This window comes from Macrobrachium rosenbergii, chromosome 16 (assembly GCF_040412425.1).
Source record: "Macrobrachium rosenbergii isolate ZJJX-2024 chromosome 16, ASM4041242v1, whole genome shotgun sequence".
NCBI lineage: Eukaryota > Metazoa > Arthropoda > Malacostraca > Decapoda > Palaemonidae > Macrobrachium > Macrobrachium rosenbergii.
The window spans coordinates 27870518-27897072 of NC_089756.1; the positions used below are offsets into that span (position 1 = coordinate 27870518).

The window sequence follows — 26555 nt, forward strand, 5'->3', positions numbered from 1 at the left end:
CCACTGATTGAATATCTAAAAGGATAGCAGTATTGTGTTGTAGTTATTGTGTGCATTAATTATTGTTGTGTTCATATGTTATGACAGTATTAGTGTACCTCAATGTCAAAAATTATGGTTACGTAAGAGAAAATTGAGACTCAAGGGATTTAATTTACCAGGGGTCATTCGCGAGAGAGGCTGGCCCTCAGTTGGACAATGGTAAGTCTAAATGTAGAACCTATTTCCCGTGGACTGTATTACACAAAAAACTATGTGGATCACATTGCATTTTATATATACTGTACATGTTTATTATTTTTTAACATTCTAATCATGTTCTTTTTGTTTTTTCAAGGTTAATTTTTACTATGCTTATGCAGTACAGTATTTTGGATTACTATACTTAGCCAATGAAATACAGTTTGGATTGTTAGCAGGAGGTTAAATTTTTAGTGTATCCCAGATTCTGTCAGTGATAAGTGTCACCCTATATATCCTAGAGTTATTCTACAAGATACAGTAATAGTTTGATCATTTGGACTCTGAATAGGAACTGATTCCAAAGTATCGAAAACCCATGTTTTCCCCTCTCGGTTGTATATGCATGATTAGTTGGTCCATGGTAAGCAGTTCATATTGTTTTAGTGAAGCAAAATATCCAGCCTTACAATCAAACTATTCAGTCATCTCGTACAACACTATAACAACAGTCTATTTTTTGTCACTTTTTACCCTTCTAATGTGCAAAAGGTTAGGCTATGCTTAGGGTAACTAGAGCAATAGAGGGCATGCAACAGACTCTCATGGTTCATCAGCTTTCAGGGATTCTCATAGCTCTTGTGGCCATGGAGAAATCAGTTCAGGTGTTGTTGCTGGCAAAGGGTAGAAAGTGTGAGGGAAATTTTCTTGGCACGTCTCCTTAACATGCAAAAGTTGGGTGTGTAACAAGTGTACACTATATTGTTGACCAGATTCACCATTGGCTGACAGGGCTTTGCCACTATCCATTTGCCAAATGTCATGGCAGACTGAGATAGGCTCCTTAAGGCATGCTGTGTCCATCTAAAACCTTACAGAATGCTTTGTCTGTTTCAACTAACTTCACTTTTCTCACTGTTTTCCATTGGGTTTGCTCGAGAGCTCGAGTCATGAATTCAAACATTTCTGTCTTTCCTTTTTTGATATCATGGAAGTGAGAGACCACCTACCCCTCGTTTAATTTCCTCCCAGCAATGTCAGCATCCATGTTAGTTTTCAGTTTTTCAGTCTTCAGGTTAGGCAACACATAATGGAATGTTTACCACTTGCGGAAACCATCTCACAATGCAAGAATATCAAGAGGCTGTCAGTAGTTGATAAACTTTGCTTACTTTTCAGGTATGCTGCTCACAACAACTGTGAATAGTGATAAAAGATAGACTGTTGTACATTCTTTAATCATACACTTTTCATGATTGGTATAACTTATGCCCCATGAACCAGTTGTGTAAATGAGCTATCATACCTGCTTCAGACAAATGTTAGATGTTGTGTCACTTCTTTCATCAAACTGAATGATTATAGTATTTAGGTACCAAGCCTCATGGAAGGATTAAAACCAGCCACCCTGTGACCTCACCCACATGATAATTTTTTAATTGATGCTGAGATATCCTCAAAACACTGGCACAGTAACAGTGGTGTTATAACCATTTATGCCACTGTGCAGAAATGTTATGGATTAATTATTGACCCTTTTGCTTTTGACTTGTATGAACAATTATGTCTGTTAAGCAACAAAGACTCTATTTTAGAGCCCGCTCTTGAATATTTTTTAGTATTTTACTGCTCACAGCAATGCCATGCAGGTCCTAACACAAACTAAACTATACTTTATACTTAACATTCAACTTAGGATTTATTTAAAAATGTATCGCCTCCAAAATGGTAGGCTATGACACTTAATAGTGTTGCAGGTAAGTAGAGAAATCATTTAAATTTTAGGTGTTACTGTGTTTGAATTGTCTTTGTTTTTTTTATTTTTCATTCAGGTGTTTCAGGTCTTCTTTTCATTATTTTCTCTTCCATAAATTTCTGAGTGCTAAAATTTTGGGTATTGTTTTGAAAAATCTTTTAAAAATATTTTGCTGGCCATATTCATGCTCAATTCGCTTTGTAAATTAAATTGAATGCTTCTTCTGTAAGGATATATTTTAAATTTGTTCCAGGCAAGAAATTCCTTGAAGTTGTATCCATTGCCAGTCTATCGAGGGAAAGACTGTCAAGTTCTTGCCCACTTTGGCGATAAAATATGTCAGATGTTAGATCAAAAACTTGAGAAGCACATTGATGAAAATGGACCCATTGTTTGGGAGGAAATTCATCAGGTAAAGTTTATTTTTTCAGGCATGACAGTTTGAATGTTATATTGAAGACTTGCTGGTAAAGTATTGTTAAATAAACAATCCTAAATACTTGAGAGGGGGTTTAATTATGGGATAAAATTATGCAGTAGTTTAATTGGAATACTGATATGATTATGGATGCATACATAAAAAGTGTTTGTTTCAATAACCTCATCATTCATATATGCCTACATTGGTGGTCAATGAATGTCCTCAAAAACCACACACTTTCTAACAGAGTATCTAACAGATGCAAGGAGACTATTAATAGTACAATGCATGTAACAACTGAAGCCTGTTAACACCTATGTAGATTATTCCCAGGCTGCTTCCTTCATTTCAGGATTACTAGTATTTATTGAAAACTCATTCATCCAGTTATTTTTTGTAGTTATTCAACTTTTCATGGTTCTTTCATTCCCTAGCTTTTTCCATTGTTTCTCAGATGATTTTATACATTTTTTCTTGCTTATTATTTTGGTTTTGGTTATTTGAGTTATTTATGTTTACTGTTCATGCTAACTAATTAACAAATGATCAACCAGTTAGCGTTTTAAAAGCTGGTTTGCATTTATGCTAGCTGATTTGTTATTGTATGTTTTATATCTATACTGTAAACAGAGTAAGTTGAATTGTCCTCACTTTGTATTGTATTTTGATGTATTTTAGGAATTGTATACATACTTACACTCATCTGCTGTTTGGCCAGACCAGGCAAGTCTTTACAAAGCTCAGATCTTCCAAAATCTCCAGGATGATGCTGATTGAATCTCTGTGGCTACAGCGGTATTGGAACCCAAGTGACCCCTGAAGCAGCTTTATGTCTACACAAGTTCGACATAGATCGACCCAAGTTTCGTGAACATTCACACACAAAGATAATTGAGTAAAGCTTTAGAGGTTTAGGCTTTATGTAAGTTGCTGCTGTAGCCATTATCCATTTCTGCTGCCCCTCAACAGCTAACCACTAAACAGTACAGAGAAGCAGATTCTTTTGTTGGTGTGGCGAGAAGGACATCAATCCACTCAGCTTCTGTACTCCTATGATTCCAGACTACTTCATCCATCTCCACCTCTAGAAGGTGTTGGTGTCTGCAGTCAAAGCCTAAAGAGCATCTCTCTTTCATGTGATATTCAAAGCATTGAAGTGACTGCATCTAGGGAACTTAGGCCCTTTCCATAGCTTTGAGAAGGATCTCCCTCGTAGGTTTATTTAACCGCCAAAATTAACATTTTGTATTTTTTTAGTTCTGTGCAGCCTTCCCCAAGCACCATGGTAAAACTACTATGAGAAGCTCTTCTGCACATGTTATTTTGAAGACTGCTTCCCTGCTAGCCCTGGTCTTTTCAAGGTGTATAGTGAGTTGCATGTACTGTCTGGCAACATCATGCCCACCAAAGGTTGGTCTTGGTGGACCTGACTTTTGCTCCTGATTCTGGAACCAAGACCCAGGAACTAGTACTTAAGATCATACAGATACTTTGACATTCAAGCCTTGGTGTCCAATAGTGTAATTGACCTTTTCCTGTAAGAACTATCCATCACTACCTTAAGAGGCCTTGGCACTTAGAGGCTAGGACTCTTAGACTCATATTATCAGTGTGTTTGCCACTCAAGTCTGGGTGTTCAGTAATGTAAATGATCTTTTGCTACATTTTCTAAGAACCATCCATCACTACCTCAAGAGGCCTAGGCACTCCATAGGCTAGGACTCTGGAATCATGTTCTCAACACATCAGAGGAGAAAACACTTCTTTAGAAGCACAGTGTTCTGTTTCCTTAGGGAGGTCATACATTCATGCATATAGTATTCAAGCATTTCGAGAGAATAGGCTTGCCAGGTAAGAGTGACTGTCAACTTTACTAGCCACAAGAGGAATGCTGAAATTATTCGTTATGAATGTGGACACTTGGAAATATCAGTGAATCTTCGTTACTTTTTTATCTTCAAGATATTTACAAGAGGATGGGATTTTGCTTGAGGGGTTGTTATTTGCATCAGGACAGATTTTATTGACAGTTGAAGATGTTTTGCATTCTTCTCCCTAACCAACACCCTTGTTCATCTGTCAGTCATTCTCAAGAAATGTAATCTTACCAGGCTATGAGTCTCATAAGTCTCACCTTTTTATGATAATAAAATACAGGTCACTGGATCCAATGGACTTTTGTAACTTCTCAGCTTCCTGCCTAAACTGCTATTCAGGCTATATATAATTGACGGGCTTGACATAAACAAGTTCTTTTATAACATAAAGCATATTTTTATTACAGACCCATTAATCATGCCCACTTCTCATCCCCTTGTTCTTGCTGGGTCACTTACTTTCTTTAATTTTTCAGCTGAAACCCCTTGTGGACAGAGTCAACAGACTATAAACCCAAGAGGGCTCCAAAGGGAAATCAGCCTGCAAAGAGAGACAGGCTGTAGGAAAATGTGATAAATAGTCAAATATGAAGGAACAGAAGGTAAAACCGATGCACCTGAATTCATGAGATGTCAGCAGAAAGTAGAAATGAATTTACTCCTCACTTAAATATTTGGAGATCAGAAGATTCCATACCTCCACTACACAAACTATTCAACATTTTAGTTGTAGGCAAAATAAAATTCGTAGAAAACTGAGTAGTATTAAACCTGATACAGTAAACCCCCATATTTGCGGGTGATGTGTACCACACACCCCCACGAATAGCTAAAATCCGCGAATACTTAAAACCCTTCTAAAAACCACTTAGAACTGCCTGTTTGGATAGCTCAAACACAAAAAAAAAACCCTCTAAAAATGCTTATACATGAGTATTTTAATAGTTTTATCGCAAAAAGTGCATTTAGTCATGAAAATACAGTAATTAGTGAATATTCCTCTGTGAAAAAATACAGCCCGAGCAGACGAATTTTCACTTGAATAATGTGTATGTATGTTCCATGAGAAATCAAGTGAATCGTGAGAGCATTGAATATGAGAGTTTTACTAGAAAATGACACAATATTTACGTGCTTATTAGCCTGCACCTAGTGTTGTAATTAAAATCAGCTTGGTCAGGTAAAAATGGAATGCAGAGGTTGTTTGTTGTTGTTGTACATTTTAGGCAACAAGCATAATGAACTCACTTTACATCTGTGCCACAAATCAGTGTTAAAAGTTGGCAAAATAAACTTGATTGATGACAAAACTCTTAAGAGTTTGAAATAGGGTCAGCACGGGAAGACCACAGTGGAGAACATTTTGCCAAGCAAGGAAGAAGAAAGGCGTTGAAACGTAATAGCTTCATCTTGAAACTTTCAAAAACATTTCCACAAGTTATCAACTTTTTTAGAAAAAAGGAAAGCAATATTATGTATATGCTTCCCAAAAGTCAGTTTCTTATCTAAAATTACACCTAAAATTCTGAACGAGTCACTTATATTTAAAACTGTACTATTTAAATGTAATTCAGGATGCATAGGCAAAACTGTTTTAGCAAAATAAGCATAAATTTTATAACACCAAACTGGTTTATTCATATAAACCCATTACTCATATAGTAAATTCCCTCCTTCCAGCCCTACTGAATTCACAGCCATATCTGCAGGCTGTACAGGCAAGTGAGATTTTTACCTTTCCATAAGTGAAGGTCCAAAGATGCATTTGTGCCATGTTGCTAATCAGCCAGCTGTTGATCTTGGAATTGGTTTTTGGAAACAGTGTCTGGGATTAAGTCACATAAATGCTGGGCAAAGAGACAAGTGATGGTTGGTGTAAAAAAACTATATTGCAATACACTCCCTGAACACCTGAATTAGCCCTGGTTACCTACCAGCCCGAACTATATCCCCAACTCATTACCCACTAAGTGGGTAATTAACTGTCAGCGTTACCAACGCTTACAGGAAAAACCTAACAAATGAGTTACCTAGCGTACCGTTGGCAACGCTGCTGCAAGTCCCGGCTGTGTATGGCCGAGAACCCCAATTGCTTTTTGTTCGCCGTGCTGCTAGGACTTGTCCTACATCAGGCGAAATTTTGGTTATTAGCCCGACTCCCTTATTTTCGTTTTTGGATTGGATAACGACTTGGACTGGTTTTGATCGCCCCCCTTCTCTTCTGGATTGTTCTTTCTCCCGTTTTGACTTGGCCTGGCTTGGATTTTGAAATGGATAAAATGGATAAGACACCACCCTTGGACAACTCCTCGGCTTCCACTTCTGCTTCTGCCGTGACGACGGAGATCGCTACCGCTGGAGACACCGCAGCCCATCGTTCGTGCACCGCCTGCAAGAAAAGGATGAGTACCCTTAAAAACGACAAACATTCGTTGTGCATAAATTGCAGGAAGGTACAATGTAGCGTCACATTGCGATGTGACGAGTGTAGGTCATGGTCGACAACACAGATGGAGGATTATCTCAAGCATAGGAAATCATTAGCTTCTAAGAGTAAACGTAAGGATTCAGCGGTAGAAACTCAGGGTTTTGACAAAGAGGCTTTAGAGTCAGAATTATTTAGGAAATTAGAAGACAAATTGTCAGCCAGCATGTCTAGTTTGTTTTCAAGTTTCATGTCAAAACTAACAGAGATAAAGGATCAGGAAAAAGTTAATAGGGACACAGAACCTAATCGCTCTTTTTCAGCTCCCCTGCCTGTTCCAGAATCAGCCCTAACGGGTGCCGGGGGTCATGGAGAACCGCAAACCTCAAAGGTAGGATCTACCGGCCCCCCCGGCGCGGAGCAGGCAGTGTCAGCAGCAGATTTCCCCTTTCACCCTGGTAACGTAAGTCCTAAGGTAAAATCTAATTTAGGATTGACGCAGACAGTTAGAGATAGGACGGTAGTAAAGAATCAGGAAGATAAGTTGAAGGTGCAGTCGGAGTCAGGTGTCATTAAGGTTGCGGCTCCTTTGTTGGATCCAACAGCGGTTCTTTTTCCATGATAGGCTCTCTGCAACAAAAGGTTGCGAATTCGGTAGAGGATGATTCAATTTTGGTTCCTAGCTCTTCTAGTGTGGATAGGTTGGAAAGTATCCCTTTCTCTTCTTCCAAGTTTCTTCTTCCCCCTCGGGACAAACCTTCGTCCCTTTCAGAGTCCAATTCAATTGATCAATTGCTGAACATTGCAGAGTATAATGCTGATCTGTTGGGACTCTCTAAAGGCTACAGATCTTTGGTTAGAAATTGTTTTAATATTGGGTTTTCCAACATTTTTGAGCATGTCTTGAAAAATCTTCCTGAATTTACAAATGATGCTTTACAGGATTATCAGGGGGGAACAGAATCGGTCTATTTTCTTTCCTTAAAATCTATGGCTTCTTCTGTATCCACGGACATCTCTTCTCCTATGGTTTCAAAATCTTCTTCTTTGGGTTTTTCTCAACCTTCCGTTTCGGGTCATTCTTCGGGGAGACTTTCGGTTTCTTCTCTCGCTCATCCGAGCTCTCTACCGTTAACGGACTTGCCTTCGGACAATCTTCCACAAATCATATGTTTTCGTCTTCCGGAGCCTGTTGCTGCGACATCTAGTAGTGCGACTGTACCCGTGTTCAATGTTTCGCCCCGTAGTCTCAACAATCACTCCAGTAGCTAGGTTTTCGGGTAACCTATCATCCACAATCGCCCGGTTCGGCACCTGCAGTTTCCCATGCGAAACTCCTGTGAGCTCCGGTCCGTCTGGTGCGTTCCCTACATGTATGACGTCATCGGCAGGGTCTCCGGTGGTTTCCCCGAGTGTGGCTTCTTCTTCTCTCTTCCCTCCTACTGTACCTTCCTTCTCTACCTTTCCAACAGGTGTCTCTGTTCCTCCGGTTAGGACGGTTTTTGTAGGTTCGGGTTCGGTTGCGGGTCAACATGAGTTTTTCCCACCTTGTTCTTCTTCCGCAAATAGCGGAGTGTCTGCTGCGGCGATTCCTCATCAGCATGCTTCTGTTATTCAGCCTAGTTCGGGGTTGGCGAGTATTGCGGCTTCTCCGTTTTCTGAGGGGGGCGTGGTTCGCCCAGGTGTGTCTGGCTCAAGCGTAGCTCCACCGTTGTTGGAGAGTGCGGGTTTTGCGCAACCCTTCTCGGCTGCCCGCAACATTGCGGTTGATTCCCCAGGTGTGCGTCTTGCGCACTCAGGTATTTCGTGTTCCGGGTTAACTGATCCAGCGTTTTCTAGGGGTCAGCCTGTCTCTGTTCCTGTCTCGACTCGGTCGGATCTTTCTGATAAGGATTTCTCTTGCGAGGAAGAGGATCCGGTACCGGAAGCCTGTTCTCCTTCAGCGAACGAGCGAATACAAGCGGATGGTGGACTTCATTCATGCTCTTTACCCACAGTCCAAGGCTCCGAAGAACCTTTTCAACCTAATCAGGCAATGTTTGAGTCACTGTTCGCGACGAAACCAGTGGTGGCTCATGCACCAAAGAATCTAGTTTGGTTTGGCCGTGTCGAGCAGGCATTGAGGGAGGCGGACGGTAGGTTAGCGGCATTAATTGGGTCGGGTAGGCAGGATTCCGCCTTACTTCCTTCTCGTAAGGGTTTTTACAAGGTTGCGGGTAACCCTTCTGCGGGTGTTAGGGTACCTCTTAATGAATCAGTGGAAGCTCTTCTATCTAGGGTCCCTTCTTGAATCGTTTGGTTTCCGTCCACGGCGAGAAGCGGGTATTTTGGAAGACACTTTTTCGTTCTCAGTCGGAGGCTCTATCCCATTCGATGTGGATGTTATCTGGTTTAATGGGGTTCCTTAAACAGGACGGTTATTCTCCTCGGACCCGGTTTTGTTCGACAATCTCATCACTTCGTGTCAATGGGACTGGCTTATCAGGCAAATATATCGGCCGGTTGTACGACCTTCTTCGGTAAGAAAAGGAGGGATTTCTTTCTGAACCATCTACCTCCGCATTATCCAGATATTCACAAAAGGGCTCTGTTGAGAGCACCTTTGGCGCTCAGCAACAGTCTTTTCAGGGAGGAAGATGTAGCTTCGATGGTAAATTTCGTTTCCTCTTCTTCAGCTGTCGAGTCACAGCAAGCCATGATTCGAGTGGCAGCACAGTCCTCTAGATCTCCGAGAGGTTTCAGGATGACATCTCCAGCCAAGCGGACCCGTTCCAAATCACCAACCAGGTCCCTAAGAAAGTCCGTTTCTCATCCAAGACTTCAGCTTCTGCTTCAGATCCGAAACCTTCTGTCCTTAAGAAGGGTTTTCGGAAGTAGGAGACACTTCCCTCGTCTGCACCGGTAGGAGGTTGCCTAGCTCCATTCTGGGAATCCTGGAAGGAGTATGGCGCGGAGAGTTGGGTAGTGGAGGTGTTAAGGAAGGGGTACAGAGTCCCTTTTCGTTCCCTGCCTCCTCTATCCAGCTCACCGGTTCATCTTCCCAGTTATTCCCCTTCCTCCATCAGGGGAATAGCGTTAGCAGCAGAAGTCCGAGCTCTCTGGGAAAAAGGGGCATTAGAACCCGCTCCTTCTTCCCCAGGTTTTTACAGTCGGATTTTTGTGGCTCCGAAGTCGGGAGGATCTTGGAGACCCATCATAGATCTCTCGAGTCTCAACCGGTTCATCTTCTCCCGAAGTTTCATATGGAAACTTCTCAGTCGGTGCTGCGGTCGGTCCGGAGAGACGACTGGATGATTTCAGTGGACCTCAAGGACGCTTATCTCCAAGTTCCGGTCCATCCGGAATCTCGGAAGTTCCTTCGATTCTCGGGTCCAACTGGAACATTTCAGTTCAGAGTCCTCTGCTTCGGTCTGACCACAGCACCTCAAGTCTTTACGAGGGTGATGTCTCCTATTTCAGAGATAATGCATCGTCGGGGTTTCAGGATGAGGCGATACCTCGACGATTGGTTAGTTCAGGCTTCGTCAGTAGAGGAAGTTTTGCAGGCGAGGGACTTCTTGCTGAATTGTGTCAAAAGTTGGGAAATAAATAACCCCAGAAAGAGCTCTTTGATTCCAGCTCGAACAAAAAGCATTATAGGGATAGCGATTCAGGCCCAGCGTGCGTTTGAGGCTTTTTCCGGGAGGAACGGTTTTGGCAATGCTAAGCCAACTAGAAACATTCAGATCGAACAGAGCGCAACCTGTAAGCCTATGGAAGGCTTGCTGGGCAGGATGGCCTCCTCTCTCTCTAATTCAGGTTCTCGTCTCGGATGCGTTCTCTTCAGGCATGTCTCAGGAATGGCTGGGACTTTCGGGAAGAGAGCGGCGTTCTCATAGTCTGGGGCGATTCTTGCCTGAGATCTTCGGTGGTGGTCAGAAGATATCATCTGACCATCGGCGTGGAGTGGACTCCCCATTCCAGATTTCCATCTGTACACAGATGCCTCGGATCAGGAGTTGGGGAGCAACCCTGGAGGGAATGTCAGGCCAGAGGCGCTTTGGACGAATCTGGATCGGAGGGAGTCCATCAACCACAGAGAACTACGAGCAGTAGAAGAGGCTCTAAGTTGCTTCGCAGATCAGTTAAGCAACAGGACGGTAGCGCTCTTTTGCGACAACGTAACCGCTGTGTCATACCTCAAGAAGGAGGGGGGGACAAAATCACAAACTTTGAATTCAGTCGCCCAGAGAATTCTCCCGCTGGTGCAGAGTGCCACAGGACTACTCTGGTTTCTCAATTGGTATCGGGAAACTCAACGTTTGGCGGACCCTAAGCCCGGTATGAGGTTCTAGGGAATGGACGTTAGTGCAGGAGGAGGTTCAACTTCTATTGAAGAAATGGCCAGCAACCATAGACCTGTTAAGCTCACGAGACCAAACTTTCGTCTCGATACTTCTCCCCAGTAGAAGATCCCATGTGGATTCGGGGCCGGACGCCATGTTGCATTCTTAGACGACATGCAGGCATTATGCATTCCCCTCCGTTGGAATGATTCAACAGTGTTAATGAAACTCGGGATCTGCAACACGAGATGGCGTTAGTTTGCCCTTTTTTGGCCTCAAAGACCTTGGTTCCCGGACCTTCTCGATTTACTAATAAGATGTTTCGGTTTTCCTGCCAGAGAGGAAAGATCTTCTCAGACCTGTAACTTCTGTCACTTCCACGGAACCTCCAGCGTGCTGAAGCTAGCTGCGTGGAACTATCCAGCGAGCAACCGTCATGCGGACTCTAAGGCGTGGCTCGCCAACTGTTTCTGTCTGAGAAGATCATCCAAGCTATATCATGATGGGCAGTTTATACGCAGTTGGTGCCGGGACAAGGTCATCCACGTATTTCTCTACCAACGGTGGCGAAAGATAGCGGACTTTCTTCTTTTTCTGAGAAAAGAAAAATTTTTAAGTACTCTCTGATCGCGGTTACAGATCAATGCTTAGTAGTACGTTCGTTCCATCTCCCAGGGTTGGCGACCAGTGAATACTTACGATCTCTTAAGGTCTTTTAAGATAGAGCGTCCAGTTCTTCCCCTTCAGGCTTTCCTTCGTGGATTTAAGCGGTTTTGTCTCCTTAGGTAAATCAGAATCTGACCATTAGAAAAACACTGTCATTAAGACAGTTAACGAAGAAAGGTATTATTTCTAGTTGCTCTGTGCAGCTAGAAAGTAGGAGAGTGGCGGTCTCCAAGACAACTGTATCTTTCTCCAGGGAAAGATATTTTTTCCTGTCATATTTTACGGAATTCGTAGCTAAATCGGAATCGGAATCGAATCCTTTACCCAGAAGCGTTTAAATGCGTCCTTGCAAGATTCGTGGGAGGTGGCCTTATGTCCAGGCGCTGAAAAAACATTTATCACGCAAAAAGATGTTGCCTCGTCAAGGCGTTATTCGTTTTTTCCAGACGTCCTTCACCACTCGATCTCGAAGAATACTAGTTTTCCACAGAGAAGGTAATACAACAAGTGTCAGCTAATTCTTCGTCTCTTTCAGGAACCATCGAACTCCTCTGAACGGCCAAAGAGCTCATAGTATTAGAGGGTAGCGACATAATCGGCATTTCTCAAGAATTTCGATGTCGGCCAATCTTAGACGCTGTGCCAGAATCAGTATCAGTTTTCACTTCCTTCTACCTTTGGGACATTCAATTCTCGTCGGATAAGGGTTACTCGCTGGGTCCTTTTGGCGGCCAATTCAATTCTTGAGTAAAGGGGTAGATGAAAGGTGGGGGTGGGAGAGTAGGGGCAAGGTTAGACAGCATAAGATAGAAGTAGTTTTGTCAGTGAATCGAATTCTTTTACTAAACTGAGATAGGTTAGCCAGGTGGTTTTCAGCTAGATTTATTCAACCTCCCGGCACAGCATTGACAGCAACGACTGCAATGATTCGAAGCTCCGATCTGCACATTCAACATCCTCAGTACATGAGAGGCTACAATAGCCACATGGGAGACTTCGTTCCCCTCCATATACATGAGAGGCTACCAATAGCCACATGGGAGGTTGGCCAGGCTCCGCTACATGCGAAAAGCTTTGATTGAGCCACATGGGAGTTGGTTCCCTCTTCCGTTGGAGGTTTTCCTTGGAATACACATGGGAAGTAGCTCGACCCAGACAGTACCATGACTTCGAGACTGGCGTTAAGGGTACTCTCCCTTCCAGGCATCCCCACCTGTTAAGTAGACTACCAGGTGAGTTGTTGTTGTTTTTATGCAGAATAGACGATAATGAGTTACCTGCTTTACTTGTTGGTAGGTCGGTCTGACTTAATTGAACCCACCTCCACTGAGTTTTGTTAATCGGGCTAATTCAGGTGTTCAGGAGTGTATTGCAATAGGAAGTTTCATAATAAAACTAATATTGTAATACCCACCTGAACACCTGACGATTCCACCCTCCCCCCTTCAATATGATTAATGAATAACGAATTGGGGTTCTCGGCCATACACAGCCGGGACTTTTGTAAGCGTTAAGCGATGCACGCTTAGGTAACTCATTTTGTTAGGTTTTTCCTGGCCGTTGTAACGTGACAGTTAATTACCCATAGTGGGTAATGAGTTAGGGATATAGTTCGGGCTGGTAGGTAACCAGGGCTAATTCAGGTGTTCAGGTAAAGTATTACAATATTAGTTTTATTATGAAAACTTCATTTTTTTTTTTATTCATATTTTTAGAGAGAGTTGTTTATGATAATGGGAGGCATGTTTTCATGATCATGTTTAAACTTTACATTAACTGTCTTGGGAATATAGCTTTATCTTTGTGGGGAGCATACTCTGCTACTACTATTTTCAAGTCCTATTGGTTTGTGTAATTTAATGAGATCAGTTTCGAGTGAAAGTTAAAACCTTTGTTAAATTTTTCTCATTCATGCATAGCATCCATTCGCATTGATAAAGGAATTTTATGTGAATAATTTACCTTTTCCGTGGACATCATTCTCATATTTCTGATACTCTGTAATAAGTTGATTTCCAAAATAGTTTGGTTAAAGGCATGAGCAGTGATAACCTATGTTAATGTAGAAGGACTGACTCCCATGTTTTTGAAGGTAATTGGGTCTTCAGTGTGCAAGAAAAAGCCAAGAAAAATGACCGTGAGGAAAAACCAACCCCCTGCAGAGAAGACCACTGAAGGCTTCAGTGATACTACTTCAGGTCCAGGTGTAAGTTTATATTAGGGTTATTTTAGCATGTATCAGATCCTTTCAAAACGGAAGTAGTTAGAAATGCATATACTGTAGTATAGTACATCTAGTCCAATAATTGTAACATGCAGTGAAGCACCCATTTCTGTATTCACTTTTGCCTTCATCCAAGAATTACATTGAGGCATACTCGTATATTGGAGATTGCTAAATTGCCACAGTGGTAGTTAATAGTATTCAAAGCCTAGGGCTTTTTTGCTAGGAATTTGTAAGTGGGCTTCTTCATTGCCATTTGATAGTTCATCTTTGCGGTACCTGAAGCAAAGAGGTGGTATTTGTAGTTAATTTAATTTTTTGCAAGAGTGTAAGAATACAAATAATAAATTCTGTATTTTCTTTAGCACTAATGAAGTGGCCTTCCTAGCAGGTGTCAACTACTGGGAGAGGTAAAGGTCGACCATATGTACCTTCATTTAGATCTGGGGCTTACGCACTTCTAATTGCGTTGTACAATAGTACAAAAGAATCTGATGATGGTAAGTCTCTGTTATTATTTTAGTAAGGTTGTATAGCATTTATCTAATTCCAGTTTTAGTGTTTACTGTTGTGTTTATCACTAAATTTCATTTTAAAGGCATGAATTTTTTTTAATGGACACAAGTTCATAAAATCCATATGCAGTCAATGTGTGGGTAAGTTTGAGTCAATGTTAACTACCTCAAACTTGAATCAAAATGGTTTTTGTGTGATTTTTATGAACTTGTAAGTGAACGTCTTAATTTCAGTGGATATATTTTCAGTTTTTTTCAGTGGATATATTTTCAGTTTTTACAGGTATTGGAGTAGAAAATTTTTACTGTTTAAACACTATTTTGAGCATTTTACTCATTCTCTTATTTATTTTAATAGGATAAATTATTTTAATCTGCTTCTTGGAGGATTACTATAGTATTTCCAAAAATTCTTGGCAGGCAAGGGTGGTGCATGGTGCTGCCATATCAAATATTCTCAGGCAATTTGTATGGTGTTCCAATGCACTGCAGAACTAAACATAGTAAAATAATCATTTCTAGAGTTTCTTTTTATCATATTAAGACCTTTCAGAATATTTTACACGGGGTAACCAAGTAAACAGTGCTTCTTTTTTAAATGTGACAAAGATTTTTAGCTGCATTCCCAGTTCTTTTAAATGATTAACAGTCAAGTTAAGCTACCCTTGGGCATGCGGAGGTCAAATTCCACTGTAAGAAAATGAGTATTGAAAAGGAAAAGTTCCTATAAACTAAAAATAGTACAAGATTATGTAGAGTATTTCAGTTTACAAAGGCATGAATAAAAAAAAAAGCTAATGATGGAGGGTATGTAAAAAATTGATTTTATCTTAAAAATAATTATTTTAGCCATTTTTGGAAAAAAGGTCTTACATGCAATCAGATACAATATACAGGTAGTCCCTGCGTTAAGCCGAAAATTGCATAACCTGAGACATTGTTGAAAATCATAAGAAAAGCTTACTTTTAATCCTTTGGGTGTCTTGAAAACAGTGTAACTGCATTTGGATTAAGCTTTTCATCAAAAAACCTGCAAATTTTTACTATTCTGTCATTTTGGAGCCATATAAAAGTTCCAGTCTTCTGTCGGACTGGCATCGTAAATCCAGAACATACGCTGCAACTTGGAAATAATTTTCGATTAATATATTTGAAGAGCAGTGTAACCTCAGAAAGGCGTAAGCTGAGTCCAATGTAACCTGGAGACTGTCTGTATAATTTGGTGAATTTCCTGTCTTTTATATTTAGAAAATTTCTTTGCTGTGCAGAGATGAAAAGACTTGCCAGAATTTATGATTTTTGCATTATAGTATAATTTTGACAACGTGCTATTTATTCACTTAGGGTTCATGAAGAAGAGACAACTAATGGAAGCTGCTCAGCCTTTATGCAATGGATCCTTTACTCATGCCTCGGATGGCTCACATTATACGGCTTGGTCTTCCATGGGTACTTTGATAAAGAAAAATCTAGTTGTTCGGGAAGGGAATCCAGCTAGGTAAGTGAAGTATGCTTGACATAGTGGGATAAAATGACCAGTTATTTCAAATTTGCAATGGTCCAGTACTGTTTTTGGAAGCATGGCCTGCTGCTTTGTGTATATGGATTTTTGTCTGGAAGACATATCTTGTATGTCAAGTAAGTGAACTGTTACGGCAGATTGCTCCCCTCACTCCTTAGCTGGTGAGGAGCTTAGTTGAATGGTGAGTAGGTAATATGCTTATTTTAAGCTTGTTGCATTCTTATTATATCTTTGTCTTTTATACAGGAGTATCCTTGGTGCAAGCTTGTTTGTATGTTAAAGTTTGTTAAATGAGAAGTGCAGTGTACCTAGGTTACTTTGCACTTATAGGATAATTGTACCTTAAGGAATTTGCTGTACTGTATATCTGTGGACTAAATTTATATTGTATTATGTCAGACATTTTTTTCATCTTCAACCCAGTTTAAACCTGGATCTGTTCACAGAATTCTGTTTTCTTGTAATGTATTTGTGTGAATTGACATTCATGAAAGTTATATGAGTACCCCTTAACAATATTGGTATACTGTATATGGAGGTAGGTGGGTAGCAGGGGTAGCTATCCACTCATCTGTGTGTGTGTGTGTGCTCTTACTTTTTCTTCAACTCTTTGTTGATTGTGGAAATTTTCACTTATGGTTGTTTTTTATATTGATATATTTCTTTTTGTTCTTAGATTTCCGGCACGTTGCAAGAACAGCATAGTGTTTGGTCTTTGCTGTATGTATATGTGAGGTTTGTCACTCTTGAACATCAATCCTTTTGGATCCATCTGGCCACAGTTGATGTGTCTCCTGTTACTACAGCAGCTGAGGTTCTTTCTGCTTCCATGTTTTCTGTTGTAATTACTGTTCATGTTGAGGAGACTCCCAGGCCTCACATAGAAACTTGAAAGAGCTGTACCTCTCTGCTTCTCCTTCTCACCTTTGGTCTCTTCCCAGTCATATGACTGGACTAGTTTAGAAACGTGCTAGCCCTCTCATGTCAAGTCCCATCAGACTTCCCATGGGGGCCATTCTTCATGGAATATGACATTGGACATTGCTCGCATTATCAGGACTGGTGTTCCAGGGGGGAGGGTTGATGACTTGTCATAATTGTGTTCAGGAACAGTTTTTCCTTTGGACTTTGTAAGAGTAAAGGCCCTTCTTGGCCCATCCTCTCTTGTTCTTCATAGGCATGGCAGAGGGAGCCTATGCCTCTCTTGGGCTCTAGTCTATGTAGGTTTCTCAGAACTGGTTTTGCAGATTTTTTGGTAAATGCATGACTGTCCACCAGGGTTCTGTGCTGTTCCTGGCCTGTCCAGACCAGTTACTGGTCATCTCAAAGCTTGGTATGTCAGTTTTGAGTTATCTGTGCTTGTTACCAATCCTAGCCTGTCCAGACCCATCATTTCCAGCACAGGTTTCAGAGTTCAGTCTCCCATACTTGTTATCGGTCCTAGCTCTGTCCAGACCACCCATTGTCCAGTATGGTATTCCAGGGTTCTGGATTGGTCACCATCCACCACAGCGTTGGTATGGCAAATGATAGCTCATTGTTTCATGGTACTACAGTAGGTGCAATATAGTGGGTCCTGCTACAGGCCATTATATGGGAAACATTGGAGTTGACCAAGCTAGGTTGGTACCTTTGTCTTTAACTTGGAAACTGCCTATATCTGGAGGCCTAGGATATGCTTCCTCAGTCTTCTGAGCAATCTCCTGGTCAATCTAATGGGCCTTATTCCTTTGCTTTGATAAAGGGACTTCAGTTGTTTGCTGTGGTCTCTGCAGGACTGAGATGCTCTTCTGTCCAAGTACAGCAGGCTGAGGTGGTTAAGCTTTTTCTGGATTCAGTTGGAGTAGTTTTTTGGCCAGCCCTTGGTAGTTTGCCATGTTCATTAAGCAAAACTTAAGGTTTACCCCTGAAATGTGGCATTGTTGTGGAGGTTATGGTACTCAAGTCACATGAGGTACTAGAGGAGGTGGACTTTCTGATCGGTGGACCAGTGATTTCTTTACCTTCCAGTTGTTCCTTGAAGCTTCTCAGGTCATTTTGGGTATGTCATGGGAGGGGATGCAGTTTTCCCCTTCGTGGTGGACTCATCAATCTATCAAGCTGATGATCAGCCCCTCCCTGGAGTGATTTCATGCCGGATTTTCACTCGCTTCCAGTGAAAGGGGAGCCATAGAGTAGTTACTACTTCAGGAGTGAAACAGAGTTCTTTACACCAGTGGGAACATCTGAATGGCATGCAGGTGCTGGGGTCTAGCAAAAGGTCTGACTGGGTTAGTGACATGGCTGGCCTGCACTGGACTGGGCTGGTGGGATGGCTGACCTGCACTGGGCTGGGCTGCGCCTGGCCAGTTGACTTTACCATTGCCCAGAGACAAGTGTTTCTTTATTGCTGCTAAGTAGGAGGAAGATTCTGCTGCCAATATTAAGAGTGAAACTTGCCAATATTAAGAGTGAAACTGAAGACAGATGAAGCGGGTACATTGCCACATCACTCCCAGCCTGTCTCATCTTGTACATCCTCTTCTTGTAGTGTGACCTGTTGTGGCACATATTGTGAGAGTGAGATCAAAGAAGCACACTTTGTCTGTAGGCGGTACCCTACTGATGTTAGGTCCTCTCTATAAGCTGACATAAGTGCACGTTGGAGGATACATGGCAACCCTTTACACACTGGCAAAGGCATATCAGAATTATGAGAAGACAGGAAATACAGGCAAAAAGTGCAGTACCAAAATTGCACAGCGAAAGATCTGCTTCCTTACAAAACATCTTCAAAGGTAATGGGATATATTAAAATGCCAATGTTATGGTAATAAGAGACAAGTAAAGTGGTATTAGGACATTATCAACAATATCTCTTTCTTTTCAGTTTTAATTTGGGAGGAGGAGGAGGAGGAGTAATTTTTTAGCTAGTTTACATCATCACCTCTCTTTCACTCCCAGCTCCAGTTATTTATTGTACATTAGGTAGCAATTTGCAATGCAATTCCTTGGTGACCATACACCTTGTTCATTCAAGTAATACACATGCATTGTGGATACTTAATGTTCCTCAGCATTATTGGTTCTTATTACTAACTTTATTATTAATCCTAGTTAGATAAGAATACCAAAGAATCACATGTTGCTTCCAACTTAAGCCGTGAGTTAGTTTTTGGAAATGAGAGGTTTGTTTGGTATAAAACATGTGATGTTTTTAATGACCTTGATGTTCTCAAAATTCAGATAATTTATTTTACTAGGAGTATCCCTCTTCTAAGCCCCTCAATTATTTTAACTGAATTTTCTTCTGCCTAGCTAGTTGCCCAATGTCTGTTGAGACATTGCCCGGTAGAGTATCTTCAGTTACCAGTGATTGGGAGGCACCTTCAGTTACCAAAGAGAAAACACAGAGCATTTTCAGTTGATGACTGAATTTTTGGCTAATACTGTCCTTTCCAGGCAGCATAGCAAAAGTGAAATAGGGTGATATTCAGAAATATCAGAATTATTATAAATCATGTGCATCTCAATCCATTGTTATGAAGTAGAACTGCTGTAAACTAAAGGTTGAACTATTTAAATTTATGTAAGGATTTATATTAGGTGATGCAGGATTTTTCTAGTCTGTTACTTAAAATTATTATTGTACAATTTTTCCAGCTTTCCTGATGCTGTTTACTATTGATATGGGCTTTAATGAGTTTTTCATCTTGCGTTTTTATTCTTGTATTCTTAGGTACAGTCTAACACATGATGGCAAGGGTTTAGCAGTGAGATTAATAGCTGGTGGAGATACTGACAGTTATGCTACCTCCAATATACTTGCTAGTACAGCTGACAGTGGCATTGATGTTGTAACATTGTCCTCTAGAAGCTGTAGTCCTCTCAGTTCGTCTAGTTCGCCTGTTAAGAATAGGAAGTTCTTCAACAGCAACACAAAACTAGAATCTTCCTTTGCAGAGAAAGAGTCTTTATTATCAAGTATACCTGAATCTGAAATTATGATATATAATGATATCAAAGGAAAATGTGATCAGAGAAAAAGGAAAAATAATTCTAATGATACTGGAAACAAAGTTGAGACATCAATAAAAAAAAGTTGTGGTAAGTTGTATCATTTATATTTTGATATATTTTAAGATTAAAGGATGTCCAGTAATTTGTTGTTCTGTTTTTATATAAACTATGCATGCAAATGATACGTGCTTATTTTTATATAAGTATTCCCATTGAGATTTATGTCTTTAGGTGACCTTAATCAAATGTGGAAAGCTAAATAAGATTTGTCCCCACAGAAATACAAACCATTGCCTTTTATATAAGAGCATCCTTCAGTGTGAGCTGGAACAGTCACTGAACTGGTAACAAAGTTGTTGCCTGGTGGTTATAAGGAGCGAGTGGGGAATACTCCTCACTCACCCATCACTGCCAGGCACATTATCTTTGGCCATCGTGAAGAGTGGATGTTTAACTGCCTTTCTCCTTCTTCCCTGCTTTGTTGTTGAATGTTTGATTGTTTGTAGTACTACTTTTTCTTTTATTTTACTGATTATCGATTATACTTTAGTTGTTTTTTCTTTGTTTCTGATATGGAAAAAAACATGACCAACACTGTTGCAAGGGGCCTTGATGTCCTTGTGGGTGCTTCATTTCCCCTTTAACCATTGACCTTCATAGGTGCTGTTTAATCTGTAGGGGTAAGGTATGCATCCATTTTTCCCTTGCAAAGGGTACTCTGGCTGGTCTTCTCCTTAATGGGAGTTTGATAGGAAGAGAAGGAAGGACAAGAGGCATTTCCCAGCCTCATCAGGAGTGGAGAGTGGTTAGTGCTTGAAAGGTGAAGGATTCTTGCCTTTCATTCTCCTCGTAGGTGGAAGGTCATCTCTGCAACTGAATAAAGTAGAGATGAATCCTAACCACAATTGTCATGCTTTGGATCGCATATGCAAGCAGATAATGCCATGACTCTTGTAACTACTTACTTGGTCTGCAGTGTGGGATGACAGAGTAGTAGGGCCCTGAGCAAGAGCGGGACTCAGACCCAGAGAGAGAACTCACTCAAGAAAAAATGTGAGACCCCGGAAATCCCCTGTAAGGGTATTCTAGTAGGAAGATAGCTAATAGTACCCAACGCCAAGTAAGGGGTTAAGAATCCAGATCTTACTCCTCCATTACCCATTAAAAGGGAGAGTGCAGGGAGTGCTACCTTTCCAGCTAACACTGAACGATACACCAATATTAAAGGATTTAGCCTGTGTATGTATGAAAAATACAAATTACTTTAAAAATATGTTATTTTACTGGACTAAGTGTCCTTACTCTTTCACTCTTCACATATTCTTAAAAAGATTATGGCAATATATTAATGCTACCTTTTTATGGCAATATAATAATGCTACAGAAATGTATAATGGGCTTTTCATATTTTTCAGACTCATTTATATTCAGTTATGTGACAAGTTTAGAGCTGGAAACACCACTTAAAGATAAAGCAGTTGTTAGTGTAGAGGATGATGGATTTTTGGGTTTCCTTATTAAATGCCGGTTATCAGACCTCCTCAACTCCAGTTTGTCGTATCGCGTCGATGGTGACAGGTAATGATTGAAAACTTTTGCTTGAACTCATCACTCTTAGTTTAGTTACATTCTTGTCCTTTTGAGTAGAGGAGAGTTTTTCAAGGTGTGACCTATATGACTTATAAACTGAAGTAGACTGAAAATTTTAAAAACACCATAGGAAATTTCTGGAAGTTTTTTTTTTTAATCAGTTTACCCAAATTTTTTGCAAAGTAGTTACCCTTTATTGTAATAAAGTGGCTGTTTTACTAGGGCCTCAACTCCATTGCTTCTTGCCTTTACCTTTCATGCTTTCTCTCAGGTCCAAGTTTATTAACTTTACCTTGTTCCAGGTGAGTCTTGTGAGGTTGTAGAAATGTGACGTGGTGATTATGATAATACCAAAAGCTGCCTGATAAAAGTTATATATCACCTGTCCATGATACTTTACGACCAATCCTGTTGATATGTTACCTATAACATGCTTCTAAACACAGCAATGCACCAAAACTCTAATAATGATAAAGTAGTAGAATTGTGGTTTTCACAATCTAGAAAACAGATTGATATACAGTAGTTGGGGCACATGACAAGAAGAAGGGGAGAGGAATAATTATTTAATAGTAGTAGCAAAAATGTGATGTCACTCCTGGAAGTTTGGAGAATTGGCTTAGATGATGACTTGATCTTTTTTGCCGAGAACTCATCAGACATCTGACACTGTAAAGGAAAAATTTGAAATAAAAAATGAATCACAGCAAAAACTTAGCATTAGATAGTTTTCTGTTTTTCTATTTCAGTTTTTAAAGTGGTCATCGAAGACACAGTCTTGTAAAGTTTATTTTTTCACGATAAGTGCTCAAGAATAACATTTTTCCTTACCTTAACCATTTTTTTTTATGTGGTTGTACAGATAATGCCTGTTGCAAATACTAAAGGAAAGCCAGTCGCCTTTCCATAATTTAAGTGATACTTAAGAAGGCAGACTGCAGGTCTGTCTACTAAGAATTTTATAAAACCTAACTCAGATTTTGCTTTCATGTTTTAATACTTTTGACAGTAAGGAAAATGACTATGGAAGTGTAAAGGAAAACTGGCACAGTACTTAGCAGGGTTTGTCTAAAGCAGAACTGAATATGCAGTAATAATAAATGAAAAGTTTATTAAATAGAAAATGAACTATTGTATATTTTTCTGTTTTTTTTATCACTAAGTATTTAACCATATCTGTGAATGAATCACATTCCTATATCACCAAGTATTTAACCATATCTGTGAATGAATCACATTCCTAGATTCTTCTTATAGGGCAAACTAAGGATTCTGTAAACTCTCAGTTCATCTTTAGCCCCTCCAAATAACTGGAAAACATGGAAAGTCACCAAACCCCTCCCCACAAGATTCCATAGAATAAAACAATGCGATATAGTCCTCTCCTCACACGGCAGGACACGTATAATTGCATTTCATTAACTGGGAAGAGCTTTGCAAATGAAAGTTTGACCACAGAAAACACCCTTTTTAAGATGATACAAGAGAAGAGTTTGAAGTAATTCTTCTGCCTTCCATCATTTCATAGTTTTATTAAAACCTCTTTATATGCCCCAAAATACAATCAATCCCAGTTAATGCACATACATCGTAGCAGAATTAATATGGTGAGAAAAAATTATTTACAAATGTTAAGAGAAAGATGACAGATGTTGAAAAAGATGACAAATTAATCTTTTTAAGGATGATAGAAAAGAGCTTGAGTAAATTAATACACTTGTAGGCTTTTCATAATTTTATTGTCTCCCAAAATGGCACAAAAACAAATGTACAAAAGATATCCAAACACATTTATAAAAAATTTCAGTTGTTTACAAATGTTAAAAGAAAAGAGCACAAAAAATAACTTTCTAAATGTTGCAAGTGATTGAAATAATTTTTAAACTTTCCTCCATATAATAACATTGTCACCTTCAGTACCCTGCAGTGCAAAGAGGCTGTGTAAAATTCTTCCACTAAAGTCTTTCATGTGCTTTATCTTTCACAAAACTCATCTCCAGCTTATGATCTCATACTTTTCACCTAAGTAAGTATAAATATGGGAATACATTGGATTCCTGCCCAAGTAGGCATCAAAATAATGAAGATACCAATGGAGCAGTGAAAGCTGCAACTGCTGTGACAAGATCACATGTCAATATGCCCAGTGGTGATTATGTAACATCTATAAAACTCCTTACAGTATAATCAGTAACTGGAAGAATACATGGAATAATGAACCTGATTGTAATATTAAAATAGATCAAGTGCAGCATTGGAATATAGAATTAATCATATAAAAAAGAAGGACACACACACAAGTAATTCTGACTTGTCTTAGAATTTGTTGCTCATTTTACTCATCAGTATTTGATGAGTCCACATGACCCAGTTCATGTTGGTACAGAATGAAAAATAACAGTAAATAATTAAACATTTTGTATGTGCATGTCCAAAATATATGCCAAGTTTTGGAAACAGACCAGTTGTAGAGATCTTGTTGGAATCTCCATCATTTTCACTTATCCCAATTATAAAATTTTTAAAAAGCTTTAATTTAATATATAGAATCTAAACTTTATTATTAATAAAGACATGTTCTACTGGCCAATCCTATGAGGGCTAATTAAGTTTGCTCAGTGTCTGGTTACACTACTTACCAATAATCGTCCGAGTAAGTATGGATTGTCCAGCTCTTCTGGTATCCACAAAGCCCAGCTATTTATCATCTATTTTATCAAGGTGGTGCAGGATGTGCAGTCATCCATCTCCTCTTCATCATCTCATCTACATATGAGATAATTCTATAATATTTCTGTGAAAACAGAGTATGAATGATAAATGTAGAGGACAAAAAGTAATGTATTTAGTAATTAAAGGAATGTCATAAAAACTTTTCACAATCCCTTTGAGTGTACCATGCATTGCACTGTAGGAGATATTGCCGTAATGAATCTTACTTGCAGAAGATAATGATTAATTCTTTGTAATCCATGTGCTAAAAAGCAGAAGACTTGTATTATCATGTCATAGTTTCTCATATGTATATATGAAGAGGTAAAAGGAGGATTATGTTGTGGTAGAGACAGATCCTTTAAGGAATAGAAGCTTTGTTAATTTTGTGACTTTATAGAATTTTGGACTGAAATAAGAAAAAAGCAATAGGAAAAGCAGTAATAAAGACGTAAAGTGGAGTGATTGCTAAGAGAAAATTGCTGTATAGATAAGGATGTGGCCCAAGTACTGCAGCGTTAGAGTTTCTTTGAGTATGAAAGTATACAAGTCATTTTTATGGCAGACAGCCTTATTTTTGTTTATTTAGTGTTTCATTTACATTAATCTGAAAAAGTTATTTGGGATACTGCTCTTACCTCATAACAGTTTTGTTGCTTGGTTTTCCTTAGATCAAGATTTCATATGAAAATCATTGTGCTTTTGTGCTGAACCTCATGGTACCACTATATCATTTTCAGAATTGCACCTCTTGGCTTCACATATGCTTACCTGTCTAATGACTGTGCACCAAATCAGAGCCCAGGTTTACTTTCTCCAAGGCAGAAACCACCTTTAACTTCAAGAATACCAGACCCTGCAGGTAATGTAAAATTATTTGAATGGAAGATAATAGGAAAGGAGATGACTATTAGAAATAATTTATTATAACAAAAGTTATATCAAAGCAAAAATTATCTAGACATGAGAACAAAAGGAAAGGAGACAAGAAGTAAAAATGGGAAACCTATTACAAACTGCAGTCATAAAACTTTTCTCAACTTTATACATACAGTAGAAGAGGAAGGACTATGATGGACTGTCATGTCTGATGGAAAATTGGTTGTGCATTTACTCTTCCTTCATAGTCTGCTTTCATGTGATAGTCAGTAATCCAACATGCTGATTTGAATGTGATTATTGTTCATTTAACCTACTGTGACAAGTGGCACTTTAAATGTATGATTTACAAGGAAGTTTCCATGATTACTTGATGCCAGAATATGTTAAGCCTAATAGTAGATATAACATTGGTAATTTGCTGAGTACATTTAGTGAAGTTGTTTCTAATTAATACAGTATTTTTTATTCGTATATTTTTGTAAATTTTGTAATTACTGTAGGTGATAAAGAGTCATCTCTCCTATACCTATTAATAGAAGACCCTGCTGGATAATGGAAATTTCTGGATATGATAAAAAACACTAGTAGGTTGTAAAACGGCAACTTCATACCTTCACTCCCCCCCCCACCTTGCCAATACTGCATAACTACATACATTCAGCCCTTCTTTGGCTGAGTCGGTTGAACTTCAGACTGTCATTCGATGGGCGGGTTTCAATTCCAGCCAGCTGATGAAAGAGTTGAAGAATTTCTTTCTGGTGATAGAAATTCATTTCTCGCTATACTAATAGTTCAGATTCCACAATAAGCTGTAGGTCCCCTTTAAAGTAACCAATGGTTCTTAGCCACGTAAATAGGTCTAATCCTTCCGGGCCAGCCTAGGAGAGCTGTTAATCAGCTCCAGTGGTGCAGTAAAACTAGGTATACTTACTTTACTACATATTCAGTATCTTATAAACAATAAACAACACACTCTAGTCTTGTCTTAAACTACACAGAATACACTGTACAGTATACACAAAATAAAAACCAGTCTGTCCAGGGTACTGTATATAGAGTGTATAAGAAGAATTAACACAAATTCATTCTGTCTCTCTCCTCTGGTCCTAACCCCTTGACGAGGTGGGGGCCTTAGGGATCCACTGCAGGGAGAGTATGCTCTTTCATGCCTACTCTTTCTGCTGTGGATTCAACCGAACATTGGGACTTGTAACTCTTTTACACCTCCTCCTCCTCCTATAAATTTTCGCTCTCCCTTCTTCCTCTTACGTTGATGACCTTTTAGTATCATGGATAATAGGTGCATGTGACTGAAGCTTCAGGTTACCTTTAGCTAATTCTACCTAAAGGATGTTACCCATAGGTTCCCAGACTTGTTCTCCTCGGGATATGCAGTGGCTACTCAACAGGTTTTGCAATCACCCAGCTCCTTTCAGATAGAAAAACATCCTGCCTAATGTA

The 26555-nt window shown here is 39.7% G+C and overlaps 1 protein-coding gene across 5 annotated transcripts in view; it reads left to right on the forward strand.

The window, feature by feature from the left end:
* mus81 (mus81 structure-specific endonuclease subunit) overlaps positions 1 to 26555 on the forward strand; it is a 49997-nt gene that overhangs the window by 8567 nt on the left and 14875 nt on the right. For 4 of the 5 annotated variants that reach the window (XR_010855671.1, XM_067118726.1, XM_067118724.1 and 1 more), the window contains exons 3-9: positions 2190 to 2348; positions 13743 to 13856; positions 14263 to 14374; positions 15734 to 15887; positions 19630 to 19997; positions 21326 to 21488; positions 24953 to 25074. Coding sequence is in view for 4 of the 5 variants with exons in the window: in XM_067118726.1 (XP_066974827.1) it covers positions 2190 to 2348; positions 13743 to 13856; positions 14263 to 14374; positions 15734 to 15887; positions 19630 to 19997; positions 21326 to 21488; positions 24953 to 25074 (1192 nt within the window). In the remaining variant the exon portion in view is untranslated. The remainder of the gene's footprint in view (positions 1 to 2189; positions 2349 to 13742; positions 13857 to 14262; positions 14375 to 15733; positions 15888 to 19629; positions 19998 to 21325; positions 21489 to 24952; positions 25075 to 26555) is intronic. The other variant, XM_067118727.1, reaches the window with a different exon arrangement.